The sequence below is a fragment of the Anabrus simplex genome, chromosome 1, assembly GCF_040414725.1.
Source record: "Anabrus simplex isolate iqAnaSimp1 chromosome 1, ASM4041472v1, whole genome shotgun sequence".
NCBI classification, from domain to species: Eukaryota; Metazoa; Arthropoda; class Insecta; order Orthoptera; family Tettigoniidae; genus Anabrus; species Anabrus simplex.
The window spans coordinates 1635085906-1635103842 of NC_090265.1; the positions used below are offsets into that span (position 1 = coordinate 1635085906).

The window sequence follows — 17937 nt, forward strand, 5'->3', positions numbered from 1 at the left end:
ATTTGATATATACGTTTAGTTTTGAAAACATATCATGCTATTGAATTAATAAACCTAATACATCAAGATATGATACATAAAAATTAATAATTTTGTAATTAGAACAAGTTCAATCATAGTGGTCAGAAAATACCCTCACGCCACCTCTCACGTTGCATCAATGAGCATCACTTGTCCAGGGTTAAAAACAAATGCTGAATGTGGGAAACAAATCAAAGATTTCTCTTGGTAATTTGTTCAACTCTCATATTCCTCACTTAGCAAAATAATATATTTTATCCAAGTATTGCTTTCAAATGGCACTAATAACTTGTAATAACAATCTCATTTTCCTAAATATATTTGTTCCAAATAAACTGTTTCCTGAAAAAGTACTTTTCTATGATTTCTATCCAGCAACTGTCCTATACAATCCAATAAGCCTTGCTATTTCCCTTCTAGTTGTTTTTGTTGCTTGATAACAAACAACATTCTTACCCTATTCAGAGATTGCCATGGTTCTTTCCATGACAGTTTCTCTATCATTATCTCCACACTACTCTCTGGCCTAAAATCACCCACTACAAATCATGCTGCCTTTCACTGTGCAGTTTCACAGTTTTACATTTCATATTATAAACTAATTCCTGATCATTCCATGTAATAAATTAAGCTTAGTTTTCATTAATTCTGTTTCTCAGGTTTTGAAGAATCTGATGGTATGTTTGGTTCACTGATAGTCCGTCGACCACAAGACGAGGAACCCAATTCAAAACTTTATGACTATGATCTACCAGAACATGTTATAGTGGTATGGCACCTGTTTTCAAAGCCTACAAAAGAGGTGTTGACTAAAGCATTATTTGTCAATCAGCAGGTTTCTGGAGAAGGTCTTATTGTTAATGGAAAAGGACACATAGTGAATTTTACTGCAAATGGCACAACTCATTCAACGCCACTAGAGATATTCAATGTTACCAAGGCAAGTGTACTACTTTCTCTTTTATGTTAAGTCTTTTTTTCGAACTATAATATTTAAGATCTTTTTAAACCTGTCGTTAGTTGCTATATGAGCATTTTGCTCACAATGAATTTTAAATTGCATTTTACAGAAATGGTAAAGGTCACAACTTTGTTTTTCTTCTATCTGACTTTTGTAATGTTGTCATCTATTGTTAGGAATGTATCAAAAGTGAATAGCTTGTCTTCAGAATGCTACTTGTTTCAAATGGAGCAGATGTGCAAACATTTCACTCATGATGGTATCATTTTACTCATCACGCGATCAGTGGTATCACTATCATCCTGCTTCATTATTTCATGTTGAATGTGTAATTTATTTTAATACTATGCATCCAGAAGTAGCAATATTATTACAACACTTTGCATGCCAGTGTGCCACTGTTAGTAATACTACTACCACAAAATCTGAAGACTTCATTTTGCTTCTGGATGAAAATTTGTTGCCAACAAACCAGTCCTTCTTCCATAGCCTCCAGTTTACAGAAGTAAATCTGTCTACGAAACTCTGAATACTTACTTAAGTAATAGAAATCCTAGTCATCATCATCATCATCATTATCACTTTCTTTCATATGTGATTAAGTGCTCTAAACATATAAGTAACATTTCCTTTTTCTCAGTTGATATGTCTTTTCCACATTGTAATTTTTCAAGTGTAAAAGGGTTGTTCATATTGTTGCTCCTGTCCTTCTTAAATTATATAAGTGATTCAGTAAATAATTTAGAAAGTACAACCTACATCAGTACTGAAATACAGCATGTGGAAAGGGAATCAGTTCACAGTGGTCAGATACACAATCCTAGGAAGGCACCAAAGACATTAGTAAAAATATTAGCTGAACACTTTAGAGGATATTATCAAAATGCTAATGCAAAATGCAAACCAACTGAACTCAGAATTTATGTTTAACTGATTATGACTTTTATGATGTGAATAAAAAACAAAGTTACATGATGAAATTGGTGACGAGGAACTAGGACTTGAGACATATTCAGTTTTCAGATGTGACAGATCTTCTTTAATGAGAACAAAAGCATCCCATGTGGGTGTTGATCTATATTAGTGTGAGGTTTAAACCTATTGTGATACCATATAATAGCACAGTTGAACAGTTGTTTGTGACCCTGATTTTTAACACCACAAAATTAATCACTGATTCTGTATACATTCCACCCACATCTCCTGTCTGAAAATATTTTGACCGTTATGTTGTTGATTCATCAACCTTTGATGAACAGGGCTAATAAAGATCTGCCTGTTATACCACCATCGTACATGGTCAAGAAATAGATCTGTTCTCTTCTTCAGCAATAATAAAATATCATGTCAAAATCCCTAAAGAGATGCTTGAATTTACAACACACAAAACCTACAAATAAAATATCTACTTTAAAAAGCACATTAAAATCCCAACAGTTCTATTCTTGTCATTGTCCAAAACATATTTTCATTTTTTTTCTTCAGGAAAATTGTTCAATGTTACGAGAATACGGTCATGAATCATTTTCTCGAAACATGTATAATGGCGGTACAAATTAAATTAATAAGCAGTATATACTAATTGTATAATCAATTGTATTGATGGGCAGACCTTTATTAGCCCTGTTTCTCACAGGTTGATGAATCATTAATAGTTAATATGAATCTAATAAGAACCAAAAATGGTCAAATTCATTAATACATTGTGTTGCTGTCAAAAACATTGTCTCAAATATCAACAACCATTCATTACTCCTTTTTGTGGAGACTACAATCTACCACATATTAATTGGAAAGAAACTAAACCAAACCCCATGGCACAACAGCCCCGAAAGGCCATGGCCTACCAAGCGACCGTTGCTGAGCTTGAAGGCCTGCAGATTACGAGATGGCATGTAGTCAGCACGATGGATCCTCTCGGCCGTTATTCTCGGCTTTCTAGAACGGGGCTACCATCTCACCGTCAGATAGCTCCTCAATTGTAATCACGTAGGCTGAGTAGATCTCGAACCAGCCCTCAGATGCAGGTAAAAATCACTGACCTGGCTGGGAATCAAACCCGGGGTTTCCGGGTAAGAGGCAGGCATGCTACCCCTACACCGCGGGGCCGGCTAAATTGGATAGTAAAAAATGAAACATTTCCTGCCCTTATATCAGTAGGTAACCACACAGTGCAATCCAGTTTAGTTATAGACATATTTTCTCATCTCTGTTTAAATCAGTTTGATAATATCCCAAATTTTCTGAATAATTTTGTTGATTTTATTTTCAGTAACTCCAGTTCCATTGAATTAAAATCTAGTAACGAAAGCATTTCTCCACTTGATAAACATACCCAGCATTAGAGATTTCTTTACCTTTAAATGAGATATACAATTCCTTATCCACTAATCGTTATTATTTTTACTTTTTAAATGGAGGTAGTCATGGATTAAATTATTATCAGTCACAATTCAGCTGCATGGTGATGTTCAGAATGTATCAATTGATAAAGCAGTAGAAATCTTCTCTTCAGTACTACAGTATGACATGGAATTTTACATCCCTCAAATTCTGAAAGTGATACAGTCATAAATTAAAATCACTGATTATTGAAAAGAAGAAAGCACATAAGTTATAGGCTACAAAACATCAGGTCTTAATAGTCATTATGAGCATTTTTATATTTTAAGAAATGAATGCAAGTCTGAAATTAAATCTTGCTATACAAACTGTATCTCCAACTGTGAATAAAGTATTTGTTCCAATCTGCAGAAATTCTGGCAGTATCTAAGTTCTAAAAGGTCAGGGAATAATATTCCTTCATCATTACATCTTAATAAAGTTACAGCAGACACTAGTGAGAAGATTACCAATTTTTTTGCTGAAGACTTTTCATCTGTTTCTTCTACTTATCAGAATAATATGGCATAAGATTATACTTTTTTGGTCAATGTGTCAGTTATCAACATACATAAGGCAGAAATTTTCAACAAACTGATATGTCTTGAATTAAAGAAAGCTGTAGGTCCCGATGGTGTTTCAGCTTACCTCAAGAATTGCACATTTATTTTATGTGAAGCACTCTTTTATCTGTTCACCTTATCATTAAACCAAGGTGTTTACCCTTAGGAATGGAAGAAAGGATTCTTTACTTCAGTATTCAGAAATGGTGATAAAACTGACATAAAACTATATAAGGCAGTTATAATTCCTTCTCATATTTCCAAAAATTTTACTCATTAATTCTCGACAAAATCACACCTATCTGTAGAAATATCATAATTGATGATCAACCTGGATTCTTTTTGGATGGTTAAATTTACAAATCTTCTTTTATTCTATCAGTTCCTCCTAGATGCAGTAGAGAATCATTTTAAGTGGACTGCATTTATCTCGACTTCTCAAGAGCTTTTGACACTATTGACCATGATATCTTGCTGCAAAAACTAACAGGTTATGTAATTAATGGAACTCTCCTCTCTTTATTTGAATAATACCTTAAAAATCAATGGGTTGAAACTTCATCATGGCAAATGTAAAATAATATATATTTTTAAACCAGAAGAAAATATAATTTCAGGAAAAATTTAGTAATTTACTTCTATTTCACAAGTTAACGATGTTTTTTAGTGTTTTATTGTTATAATCTATCATTCAATGAATATATTAGAAATATTTGTAAGAAATCATTACAAAGACTGGGTTGTATTACTAAATATTCCAGAGAATTTTCTAACTTAGCTACCTATTGCTTTCTGTATGTGTCTACAGTATACCCTATACTTGAATACAGTACACCTGTATGAAACCCTTCTCATCACACTTCTATCCATAGATTAGATTCAGTACAACATAAAATTTTTAATTTACATTTATTTAGAGCTGGGTTCCTGTATGATAATGTTGATTATATAGCCCTATAACAGTCATTGCATGTGCACAATCTGTCACAATGCCATAAATTCCTGGATACACTTTTCGTTTTTCAATTTTTCCACTCCTCGATGAATTGCTCACAACTGCAAAAAAAAAAAAAAAAAAAAAGTGAACTTGCAAGTACCAGACAAGCACACAAGGTTTATTCATACTGTCTACAGATTGGCACAGAACTATGCATTCCATGGACCAATTAATTGAAAGAATGTCAAGGTTGCAAAAAAACAAAAAAACAAAAAAAAAAACCTGGATATTGATCTATTTAACTGCTCATTGTAAAAATTCAGAAATCACTTACACAATCTCCCGATGTTATTGTTACTTTCCTGTGTTTACTTGTACTATAATTTTTGTATTTGTACATTTTTTAAAAATTATTCTTCACCGATTCTTTTCTTCCTTTTTTTTCTCTTAAGTTGTAAAATGGTTTTACTGTTAATAAAGTGTTATTAATAAAGAGTAGAATTCATATAATCTCTATCTTATTGTCTCTTTTCTCTTAACCAGGGTAATCGTTACCTATTCCGTGTCATTTTCAATTCGGCTCTGCCCTGCCCAGTCCAGATGTCAGTAGAAAAGCATTCTCTGCTTGTGGTTGCCAGTGATGGAGCAAGTGTTGCTCCATTTGAGGGTAAGTAGAATAATAATTCAATGAAATTTTGTATTTCCATGAAACTAATACTAAAATAGTGACATGTTCTGTGCAGTTGACTCGATTATGGTGAATGGGGGTGAGCGATATGACATTGTTCTGAATGCTGACCAAGAAGTTGGTAATTACTGGATAAGATTCCGTGGAGCTGGTACCTGCTTTGCTTCTCAGGTTCACCAAGAGGCAGTGCTGCATTACAATGATGCTACAGATGTGCTACCAAATGGAACGCCCACTTACCAGGAAGCAGCAGTTCCTGGGAAGGTGAGAGGAAGATCTTTAATGGCATGAGTTACCTTATTTTATTTTATTTGATTTCATTTTGTTTTATTTTATAACTGTTATCCTCTTCAGTCTGCTGAAACTAACTTTGCTTAAATAAATTTATAAACTACCAGAAAGAGAAAACATATGATGGTAACAGTAGTATATATGCAAAAGAAATAAACAAAAAAAAAAAAAAAAAAGAATGATGTTTCATATGGTTCATGTTTGTGGGTTACTGTAGTCACGTCCTAGTTCGTGAACCATGGGCAATGGCTGAGTGGCCTAGTAAGTGGTCCTGAGAGTCGGGATACCGGTTGCTATGGAATGGGAGTGGGCATCTCGGACATATTCTGAGTCCTGGCTCTCATCGTGCTCAGGCGGCTAGGACTATACAATCCACCGATGGTCCATAACCCGTTAGAGGAGAGATCCTCACTTGGACTATGTGCAAGTAGGGCAGCATCCTGCTTCATGAATCGACCGAGCTCAGAACATTTTAAGCAAGCTTCGGACCTATGGGAGTAACGGAGTCCCACTCCCATTTGACAGGCGAGAGACTCCTTGGAAACAACTTGGCGAATGAAATGGAATTCGATGGGGAGCTATCAATATTAATGGGGCTTATGGAAGAAAGAAAGTAGAACTGGCTGAGTCAGCAAAGAGGATGCATCTGGATGTGCTAGGAGTAAGTGATATCCGGGTAAGGGGAGATAATGAGGAAGAGATAGGAGATTATAAAGTGTACTTGACAGGTGTTAGAAAGGGAAAGGCAGAGTCTGGGGTAGGACTCTTTATCAGGAATACCATTGCACGGAACATAGTTTCTATTAGGCACGTAAATGAGCGAAGGATGTGGGTAGATTTGTCAGTTGGAGGAATTAGGACTAGAATTGTGTCCGTGTATTCACCATGTGAGGGTGCAGATGAGGATGAAGTTGACAAGTTTTATGAAGCATTGAGTGACATCATAGTCAGGGTCAACAGCAAGGATAGAATAGTGCTAATGGGCGATTTCAATGCGAGAGTTGGGAATAGAACTGAAGGATACGAAAGGGTGATTGGTAAATGTGGGGAAGATATGGAAGCTAATGGGAATGGGAAGCGTTTGCTGGACTTTTGTGCTAGTATGGGTTTAGCTGTTACGAATACATTCTTCAAGCATAAGGCTATTCACCGCTACACATGGGAGGCTAGGGGTACCAGATCCATAATAGACTATATCTTAACAGACTTCGAATTCAGGAAATCTGTTAGGAATGTACGAGTTTTCCGGGGATTTTTCGATGATACAGACCACTATCTGATCTGTAGTGAACTAAGTATCTCTAGGCCTAAGGTAGAGAAAGTGAAATCTGTCTGCAAACGAATAAGGGTAGAAAATCTCCAGGATGAGGAAATTAGACAGAAGTACATGAATATGATTAGTGAGAAGTTTCGAACAGTAGACAGTAAGCAGGTCCAGGATATAGAAAGTGAATGGGTGGCATATAGGGATGCTGTAGTAGAAACAGCAAGGGAATGCCTTGGAAAAACTGTGTGTAAAGATGGGAAAAGGCGAACATCTTGGTGGAATGATGAAGTGAGAGCAGCTTGTAAACGTAAAAAGAAGGCTTACCAGAAATGGCTCCAAACAAGGGCCGAGGCAGACAGGGAGTTGTATGTAGATGAAAGAAACAGAGCGAAACAAATAGTTGTTGAATCCAAAAAGAAGTCATGGGAAGATTTTGGTAATAACCTGGAAAGGCTAGGTCAAGCAGCAGGGAAACCTTTCTGGACAGTAATAAAGAATCTTAGGAAGGGAGGGAAAAATGAAATGAACAGTGTTTTGAGTAATTCAGGTGAACTCATAATAGATCCCAGGGAATCACTGGAGAGGTGGAGGGAATATTTTGAACATCTTCTCAATGTAAAAGGAAATCATCCTGGTGGTGTTGTGAACAGCAAAGCTCATGGGGAGGAGGAAAATGATGTTGGTGAAATTATGCTTGAGGAAGTGGAAAGGATGGTAAATAAACTCCATTGTCATAAGGCAGCAGGAATAGATGAAATTAGACCTGAAATGGTGAAGTATAGTGGGAAGGCAGGGATGAAATGGCTTCATAGAGTAGTAAAATTAGCGTGGAGTGTTGGTAAGATACCTTCAGATTGGGCAAAAGCAGTAATTGCCCCTATCTATAAGCAAGGAACAGGAAGGATTGCAATAACTATAGAGGTATCTCACTGATTAGTATACCAGGCAAAGTATTCACTGGCATCTTGGAAGGGAGGGTTCGATCAGTCGTTGAAAGGAAGTTGGATGAAAACCAGTGTGGTTTCAGACCACAGAGAGGCTGTCAGGATCAGCTTTTCAGTATGCGCCAGCTAATTGAAAAATGCTACGAGAGGAATAGGCAGTTGTGTTTAAGTTTCGTAGATCTAGAGAAAGCATATGACAGGGTACTGAGGGAAAAGATGTTCGCCATACTGGGGGACTATGGAATTAAAGGCAGATTATTAAAAGCAATCAAAGGCATTTATTTTGACAATTGGGCTTCAGTGAGAATTGATGGCAGAATGAGTTCTTGGTTCAGGGTACTTACAGAGGTTAGACAAGGCTGTAATCTTTCACCTTTGCTGTTTGTAGTTTACATGGATCATCTGCTGAAAGGTATAAAATGGCAGGGAGGGATTCAATTAGGTGGAAATGTAGTAAGCAGTCTGGCCTATGCTGACGACTTGGTCTTAATGGCAGATTGTGCCGAAAGCCTACAGTCTAATATCGTGGAAATTGAAAATAGGTGCAATCAGTATGGTATGAAAATTAGCCTCTCGAAGACTAAATTGATGATATAGATGTTGATTCCCAAACGGAATCTAAAATGTTTGTCCTGAATGAGTAAATTTATAATACCAATATAAATGGTCCATTATTGGACATTATAAATTTTCCAGCTAACTCATTCTTGGTTGCCAGCGTTTCGCCCTTGTGTGCTAGGGTGAGCTCATCAGGTGGTACCTAGCACACCTACCAATACGCTGGCTAGTGCATACCAATAACGGACCATTTATATTGGTATTAAAAATTTACTCATTCGGGACAAACATTTTAGATTCCGTATGGGAATCAACATCTATATCATCTGATGGCCAAGCAGGCATCAATTTTTGGTAATGAGACAAAGTCTCTTAGTGCATTGGCACTGCAGGTGGCTCCAAGTAGCCTACGCAGTGGCCTCCACGGTATGCACTAGCCAGCGTATTGGTAGGTGTGCTAGGTACCAACTGATGAGCCCACCCTAGCACACGAGGGCGAAATGCTGGCAACCAAGAATGAGTTAGCTGGAAAATTTATAATGTCCAATAACGGACCATTATATTGACTAAACTGATGTCAGTAGGTAAGAAATTCAACAGAATTGAATGTCAGATTGGTGATACAAAGCTAGAACAGGTCAATAATTTCAAGTATTTAGGTTGTGTGTTCTCCCAGGATGGTAATATAGTAAGTGAGATTGAATCAAGGTGTCGTAAAGCTAATGCAGTGAGCTTGCAGCTGCGATCAACAGTATTCTGTAAGAAGGAAGTCAGCTCCCAGACGAAACTATCTTTACATCGGTCTGTTTTCAGACCAACTTTGCTTTACGGGAGCGAAAGCTGGGTGGACTCAGGATATCTTATTCACAAGTTAGAAGTAACAGACATGAAAGTAGCAAGAATGATTGCTGGTACAAACAGGTGGGAACAATGGCAGGAGGGCACTCAGAATGAGGAGATAAAGGCCGTTTAGGAATGAACTCGATGGATGAAGCTGTACGCATAAACCGGCTTTGGTGGTGGGGTCATGTGAGGTGAATGGAGGAGGATAGGTTACCTAGGAGAATAATGGACTCTGCTATGGAGGGTAAGAGAAGTAGAGGGAGACCAAGACGATGATGGTTAGAACGGTTTCTAACGATTTAAAGATAAGAGGTATAGAACTAAATGAGGCTACAACACTAGTTGCAAATCGAGGGTTGTGGCGATGTTTAGTAAATTCACAGAGGCTTGCAGACTGAACGCTGAAAGACATAACAGTCTATAATAATAATGTATATATGTATGTATGATGTTTCATTCTCTGGAGTAGAGACAAAGGAGGCATAATGTAAGAGAAGTTCAGATTTCAATCAATCAATCAATCAATCAATCAATCAATCAATCAATCAATCAATCAATCAATCAATCAATCAATCAATCAATCAATCAATCCCGATCTGCATTTAGAGCAGTCGCACAGGTGGCAGATTACCTATCTGTTATTTTCTTATCCTTTTCTTAAATGATTGCAAAGAAACTAGAAATTTATTGAACGTCTTCCTTGATAAGGTACACCAATCCTTAAATCCCCTGCCTATAAATTATTTGCTTTTTTTTTTTTTTTTCGCTAGTTGTTTTACGTTGCACCGATACAGAGAGGTCTTATGGCGACGATGGGATAGTGGATAGGAAAGACCTAGGAGTTGGAAGGAAGCGGCCGTGGCCTTAATTAAGGTACAGCCCCAGCATTTGCCTGGTGTGAAAATGGGAAACCACAGAAAACCATCATCAGGGCTGCCGACAGTGGGATTTGAACCCACTATCTCTTGGATGCAAGCTCACAGCTGCGTGCCCCTGATCACATGGCCAACTCGCCCGGTGCCTATAAATTAATGTTTGCCCTAATTTGTCCTTTTGAATTCCAACTTTATCCTCATATTGTGATCTTTCCTACTTTTAAAGACACCACTCAAACTTATTCGTCTACTAATGTCATTCCACATCATCTTTCCACTTACAGCTCGGAACATACCACTTAGTCAAGCAGCTCATCTTTCTCCCAAGTCTTCCCAGCCCAAACTTCGCTACTCTTTTGTCGGAAATCACCCAGAACAAATTGAGCTGCTTTTCTTTGGATTTTTTCCAGTTCTTGAATCAAATAATCCTGGTGAGGGTCCCATACACTGGAACCATACTCTAGTTGGGGTCTTACCAGAGACTTACATGCCCTCTCCTTTACATCCTTACTACAACCCCTAAATACCCTCATAACCATGTGTAGATATCTGTACCCTTTATGTACAATCCCATTTATGTGATTACCCAATCAAGATCTTTCCTTATATTAACTCCTAGGTACTTACAATGATCCCCATAGTGAACTTTCACCCCATCAATGCAGTAATTATAACTGAGGGGATTTTTCCTACTTGTGAACTCACAACCTGACTTTTAACCCCTTTTATCATCATACCATTGCCTACTGTCCATCTCACAACATTATCAAGGTCATTTTGCAGTTTCAAATAATAATAATAATAATAAATTTACAGTAAAACACAGTTAAATAAACTTAAGGTTCTACCAAAGCGATGTGCTATAAAACGTAAACAACAGGTTGGGAAACATGACAACTACAAAATGGATGTGGAAATTGGCACGGACCCTACGAGATAAATGGAAATTATCCATTGCAAAGGTCAAAATATGATTTAATTTATTTAAAGTAAACAAAACAAAATAAAAAGACAAAAACTCAAAGATTTTGTTATAGTAAATGTAGGTGTTAATTGCGCCTGAAGATATGTGCATTGTGCCAACAAAATTTAAACTCCCCTTAAGTATCCAACTATACATGATGATTTAAATGAGGGCTAATCCCAGTCTACACAAATTAGGAAAAAAATAAAGAAATAAAATCCTAACACAAAGGCACAGAAAACTTCCATCACTATCTAAAACGCTTCCAGTAATGAGAATAGATTTTAAGTGCATATGTTAGGTGTCGCAGAAGTACGGAAGGCAAACCTGAGAAAAAGGTTAAATTACATGTTAGTTACAAGGTTAAAAAGAAAAGGGAATTGCCTCCGAAACAAAATGTAAGTTACATGATCTTAACTCAAAAGCTAAGTCATTTCAACAATCTTAGTGGTGAACGTGAATCTCAAGGATAAACTCCTGGTTATTACATTTAAATGAAGTTAATGTCCGAAATAAAAGAAGAAACAGTGCTTACCCCGAGACAGGTATCCCAAAACAGGACCGATGGTGAGCGTGTCCGCTCTCTAGGATGCTCAAGAATCAAAGACGTTGCGACTACCTTGCTCCCACCAAAGGTCCCCCTGTGGGTGGGGGCGGTAGAATAACACCCACAGTATCCCCTGACTGTCATAAGAGGCAACTAAAAGGGGCCCCAGGGGCTCTGAACTTTGGAGTGTGGGTTAGTGACCACGGGACCCTCAGCTGAGTCCTGGCACTGCTTCCACTTACTTGTGCCAGGCTCCTTGCTTTCATCTATCCTATCCAACCTCCCTTGGTCAACTCTTGTTCTTTTCTGACCCTGACGCTGTTAGGTTTTGCGAGGGCTAGGGAGTCTTTCATTTTCACGCCCTTCGTGGCCCTTGTCTTTCTTTGACCGATATCTTCATTTTTTGAAGTGTCAGATCCCTTCCATTTTTCCCTCTGATTAGTGTTATATAGAGGATGGTTGCCTAGTTGTACTTCCTCTTAAAACAATATTCACCACCACCACCTCCCACCAAAGGAACGGATGAGATCAAGAAACAGGAAATGGTACAACCACCAAAGTAGCCAATCAGGATACGGAATTACCCTTGACTTTCATATTCGCCAATTGTATTTGATCTTATTTTCACCAATCAGAGGTCTATTCATTTTTTGCTGACAAATATTCAAGAGAGTTCTTTTACGCAACAGGAAATTCGCTCTAGAACGGCACATGTAGGTACACATTGTCTTGCAATTTTAACAACAAATTTAAAATTCACAGATAAATGATCCAAAACAGAATTCTTCCAAGTTCAAAGGTCCAAAACAGATAATATCTTATACACACCAAAAATTTTTTTAAACAATAAATTAAGAAATTTCCATCAATTCCTCACTGCTGTCTTAATCCTGCCACAATAAGAAAACAGAAGTCCAATAATATTGCCTTGAGGAATTTCCTTCTTAATTATTACAGGGTGAGATAAAGCTTCACGTATTCATAAGTATTTAAAAAGAAATAAACATAAATACCTGGGTGTAATTTGATAGAATCTGATGATGTTCTTTAAAGAATGAAACATGTCATTCTATTTCAATTATGTTGTTTCTTTTGTGGGTGTAATACTGTTACCATATGTCTTCTCTTTCAGATAGTTTATAAATTTATTTACTAAAAGTTAGTTTTGGCAGACTGAAGAGCCTAACAGTTATAAATTAACTGAGTCAAAACCAAAAAGAGATGGTTTCAGATTTTTTTTTTTTTAAAGTGCTACCTTATGCGTGAAGTTTCTGAAATGCAACACAGTTATACAGCCCATTTGCTATAAGCAAATAATATCTGATATAACATACCTACCTGGATATATTAAAAGAATGCATTAATTTATATACCATAAATATGGTATACCTGTAAGGAATATAACATGCATTCACAAATTACTGAAAAACAATGGTGAATTCTGTCATACACCACTATTGTAGGTTTACAAGTGAAACACATTAAGTAAAAATCTTATTTCTGAAAGTCGGGTTGAGTACAACTGGGCAACCATTCTCTATTAACCCGCCAGGACGCACGCTCTCTGTAGAGATGCAGTGGTGCACGGTGGGTGAAAATGACCAACAAGCAAAAATCTCCTTAATTCTAAATTGTAATTATTGTAAACCATGTAAATGATGATACTTTTATGTAGTAAATCAATTGTAATAATTTTGGAGTAATTATGGCAATATGCAACTTGTGATAATATGAATGGATACTGAAATATTTATGTTCCCATAACTTATACACTGGCATCACTCAGTTGTTTATATTACATTATTTACTTTGTACACACCTTTTCTGTATCAAAAGAGTCACATATGATAAACACCATTAGGTATAGAGGGGAGAGCAGAGGGTAAGAACTGTAAAGGATGTTCAAAGATGAGACTTGATTTCACTTCACTCCTGGTCCATTACTTCCTGTTGCGCGTTCACTTTTCCACACATTCTCCACACACTGGCTTCACATGCTTCCAGCAAATTAGTTTTTTGCACATTACACAACGCATTGTGTTTTTTTGGGTCTTTTTTATTTCCGTGGTCTTCCCATCATCCTGCTTGACACTTTCTGTGGACTGTACTTTTCCTTTCCTCAGATTTTCCAGAAATCCACTGAACATGACTTCAGAGATTTGTTGGTGGAGTGAGTATTTTACTTCTTGATGTCAAATGTTCCTTTGAGAGATCAAGGACAGCATTTTCAAGCTATTTCAACAGAAAGTATGTTCAGAGTTGAATTGACATTGTTTGCTTTATAGATGACTTGAGCATTTGAAATAGGATACAATTGTCAATTACTAATTCCTACAGAGAAAATAAACATATGAGGAACATACCTGATCAATTTCTTTGACACTGTCAATTTCTCAGTCATCACTAGTCATGATGTTGCTGTCTGTCTTGGGAGCAACAGGTTTGTAATTTCGTTCTGTGTCATAGACTGATACATATTCAGTTTCTGGAATTCACTAAATGTTGTGTAAACTTGCCAAAAAACTGCTCACGTACTATAAATTAAAATTGTCTAATAATAATTTCTGCACTGTTTGTTTGTCTGTAAAAACAAAGTAGTTAACAATAAACAAGAATGACATTATGAAATGTATGAGCACGCGTACAGATGAAATTTACCCAGTCAATGTTTTTCTCACACTATGAACGGAACCAACAAAGCCAAGAAGCTGATTCAAGGTCATAGCATTTGGAAGGAACCACTCGAAAGGTGCTGAGAAAGGAGGCCTGAAGAGCATATTAGGAATAACTGAAGTATACTGTACATTTCAGTTTCGCCTGGGTAATTTTTACCCATATGCACGTCCTTATATCAGAGGAGAATATGGAAGAGTGAAGATATCGATAAAGGAAAGGGAAGGAGGGCATAAAAATGAAAGACTCCCTAGGCTTCACAAACCTAATACTGTCGGAGTTAGAAGAGAACAAGAGATGAAAATGAGGAGCCTGACACAAATAAGTTTAAGCAATGTCAGACTCAGCTAGGGGACTGTAGTGGCCAACCCATGCTCCCAAGTTAAGAGATACTGGTCACCCTTTATACCCAAACCCCATGGCACTACAGCCTTTGAAGGGCCTTGGCCTATCAAGCGACCACTGCTCAGCCCGAAGGCCTGCAGATTACAAGGTGCCATGTGGTCAGCACGACGAATCCTCTCAGCTGTTATTCTTGGCTTTCAAGACCGGGGCTGCTATTCCACCATCAGATAGCTCCTCGATTTTAATCACGTAGGCTGAGTGGACCTCGAACCAGCCAGGAATCGAGCCCGGAGCCTCCGGGTAAGAGGCAGGCATGCTACCTCTACACCACAGGGCTGGCGGTCACACTTCATGCATAATTTAATATCCTATTTATTACCTTACAAACAAAGAAATAGCCCATATTTATAAAATAAATAATGAAAACTAATACAGTTCATACCAGCATCTATACAGTAGACAATATGATACATACTGAAGGATGTAGAATTTGTCACTGTACATCTAAAGTGAGCTACTTATTAACATACCCTTTTCTTCCAATTCTCATGTATCTTTTCTCAATTAACAATATAATTTTTTTTTAATTTTTTTTTTTTTTTTACTAAATTTACTTGGTGTTGTTTCCAGTTATTAAACCCATCTGAATCAACAGTTTCCACTGCCAATTATACAAATAATGAGCTCATTTACTTGAGTGAACTTACAAGTAATGAACAGGGACGTCTTGATATCAGTGGAGTACCTGACTATGTCTTCTACTATGATTTGACCGAATTAGTATATGGTAAGTGTTGAATAATTATTGCAATCATTTATATTACTTTATTTCATTAATGTGTGTTATACCATTGGTTTATCTGTTGAACAGCCGATGCTGAGTTTGCTGCAAGATATCCACAAGTTAACAATGTAACATTTGCATATCCAAGTTTTCCTCTTTTCACACAACGTGAAGAAATAACTCCTGGTGCTTACTGCACCAATGAAGATCTGCCTAAGATATGCAAACAAGGTCAATTTTGTCAATGTCCATATGTGTTTGAAGCTAAGAATGGCAGCTTAGTGGAGGTTGTCTTTGTGGATTCAGGTCAGTGTTCTTTAAAAATTTTTTGTCCTTGAACAATTACTCATTACACATTCAGTTGATAATTTATGACACTACACTCAATACTGTTAAATTTAATTTGTTGGGGTGTAACATTAGAGTGACTATCATTGGCAACTGATGCTCAGAACAGGATCTCTTTAGGATCTGTAGTTTTGCTGCTGGGTTGTTGTACAGTTAATTATGCTTGCTGATTAAAAATTTAAAATGTTGGTGATTTAAATTAGTACCATTGTTATTCTCTTAACCACAGCCTCTGCAACTCCGGTGGCAGTGTGCCAGCCTATCACCTCTGGGTTCTGTGGTTCAAATCCCTGTCACTCGATGTGAGATTTATGCTGGATAAAGCAGAGGCAGGACAGGTTTTTCTCTGGGTACTCTGGTTTTTCCTGTCATATTTAATTTCAGTAACACTCTCCAATTTCATTTCATTTCATCTGTCATTCATTAATCACTGCCCCGGAGGAGTGCAACAGGCTTTGGCAGCTGGCACAATTCCTATCCTTGCCACTAGATGGTGGCTTCAATTCATTCTATTCTTGACCTGGTTGAATGACTGGAAACAGGCTATGAATTTTCATTCATTTCTTATTCTCTTAACCCATATCTGCCTGAAGTATCTCTTTCTTTAAGAGAATGATAAATCTAGTATCAACTAATTTATTTGAATGTCATGATCTTGAAATAATTCTACAGAGCTACAAACTATGAGTAATGCCCAAAATACAGATAATTAAATATAATGTAATGTTAGGTAGAACATGCGTTTTAACTATACACACCAAAGTGCGTATGTGTATGGACAGTCCACAGACTTAAGGCTGGTTGGATCCTCAACAGCTCCGCCATCAGCTGTCATAGATGGCCCAGGCATCATTGAAGAGGCGTACTAGGGAAATGAGGAGTGAAGTAGCTTCCCGTTGCTTTACTTACCAACGCTAGAAGTTGCTATTACATATCATATATTATTATTATTATTATTATTATTATTATTATTATTATTATTATTATTATTATTATTATTATTATTATTATTCAAGATCGACATCTGCATTAGTTACCCATGGGTGAGAGAATATTGTTTTCAAGTTATACCTGTCATCGCACTTGTGTCAATATCCCCCCCTCTCTCATAACTTGAAACAATATCCACACTTTGTCACACTCCTCAACATTGCCTTGGGCGTAGATTGTATCTTCTTTCTTCCTCGATGTCGCTGGATGTGCTCTCCTCCTCTTCTTGACCAGCTTGTGCCATGTTGGGGGTTGAGGTTGCCTCGCTGCCAGCCTCTTCCTCAATGATAGTGGATGTCAATGTGTTCTCCTTCCGATGACCAGATGGTGCTGTGTCATTAGTAGCCTCTCCTCCAGGCTTACTCTGTATGCGCAGCGGTTGGGTGACTCCCCGCAACTCCGATGCATGGACCTTGACAGGAGGGTTGATCTTTAGTAAGTAGACCCCATGGCCCAGCTGTTTATCCACCTTGATGGGACCAAACCACTTAGGTGTGAGATCTGCGTGAAACCCTCCATTCTTATTACTGACTGGGAGGTTAAGTCGCAGTACTTGTTGGCCTGGTAGGAAGATCTGCATCTCTTCAACATCTTGAGCCTTGGCCTGGCTAAGGAATCTCTTCTCAGCCAAAGCTTGCTTCTCCTTGATGTTCTGCTGCTGCTGCTGCTGCTGCTGCTGCTGCTGCTGCCACTGCTGCCACTGCTGCCACTCTGCCAGGGAAACAGCTGCATGATCTTGACCCGAAGTGGATGGTGGACGAATCTCCCAATCTCCAGTGCCGTACAGCTGTCGACTAAGAAACAGCTCTGCTGAAGAATAGCCGGTGACACAGTTGATGCGTCGTCACAGGGCAAAGAGTGACTGTGGTATCTGACGGTCCCACATTCGATGTTCTTTGTTTATAAGGTGGACGCACAGCATACTTTTCAGTTCCTGGTTCTGTTGCTCTCTCGGA

General features: G+C 37.6%; 1 protein-coding gene across 1 annotated transcript in view; it reads left to right on the forward strand.

Annotated features, from left to right (window-relative positions):
• The window catches only part of LOC136858629 (uncharacterized), a 71298-nt gene that overhangs the window by 33485 nt on the left and 19876 nt on the right, over positions 1 to 17937 (forward strand). The window contains exons 5-9 of the mRNA XM_067138330.2: positions 681 to 961; positions 5408 to 5531; positions 5608 to 5816; positions 15490 to 15646; positions 15731 to 15949. Of these exons, the coding sequence (XP_066994431.1) occupies positions 681 to 961; positions 5408 to 5531; positions 5608 to 5816; positions 15490 to 15646; positions 15731 to 15949 (990 nt within the window). The remainder of the gene's footprint in view (positions 1 to 680; positions 962 to 5407; positions 5532 to 5607; positions 5817 to 15489; positions 15647 to 15730; positions 15950 to 17937) is intronic.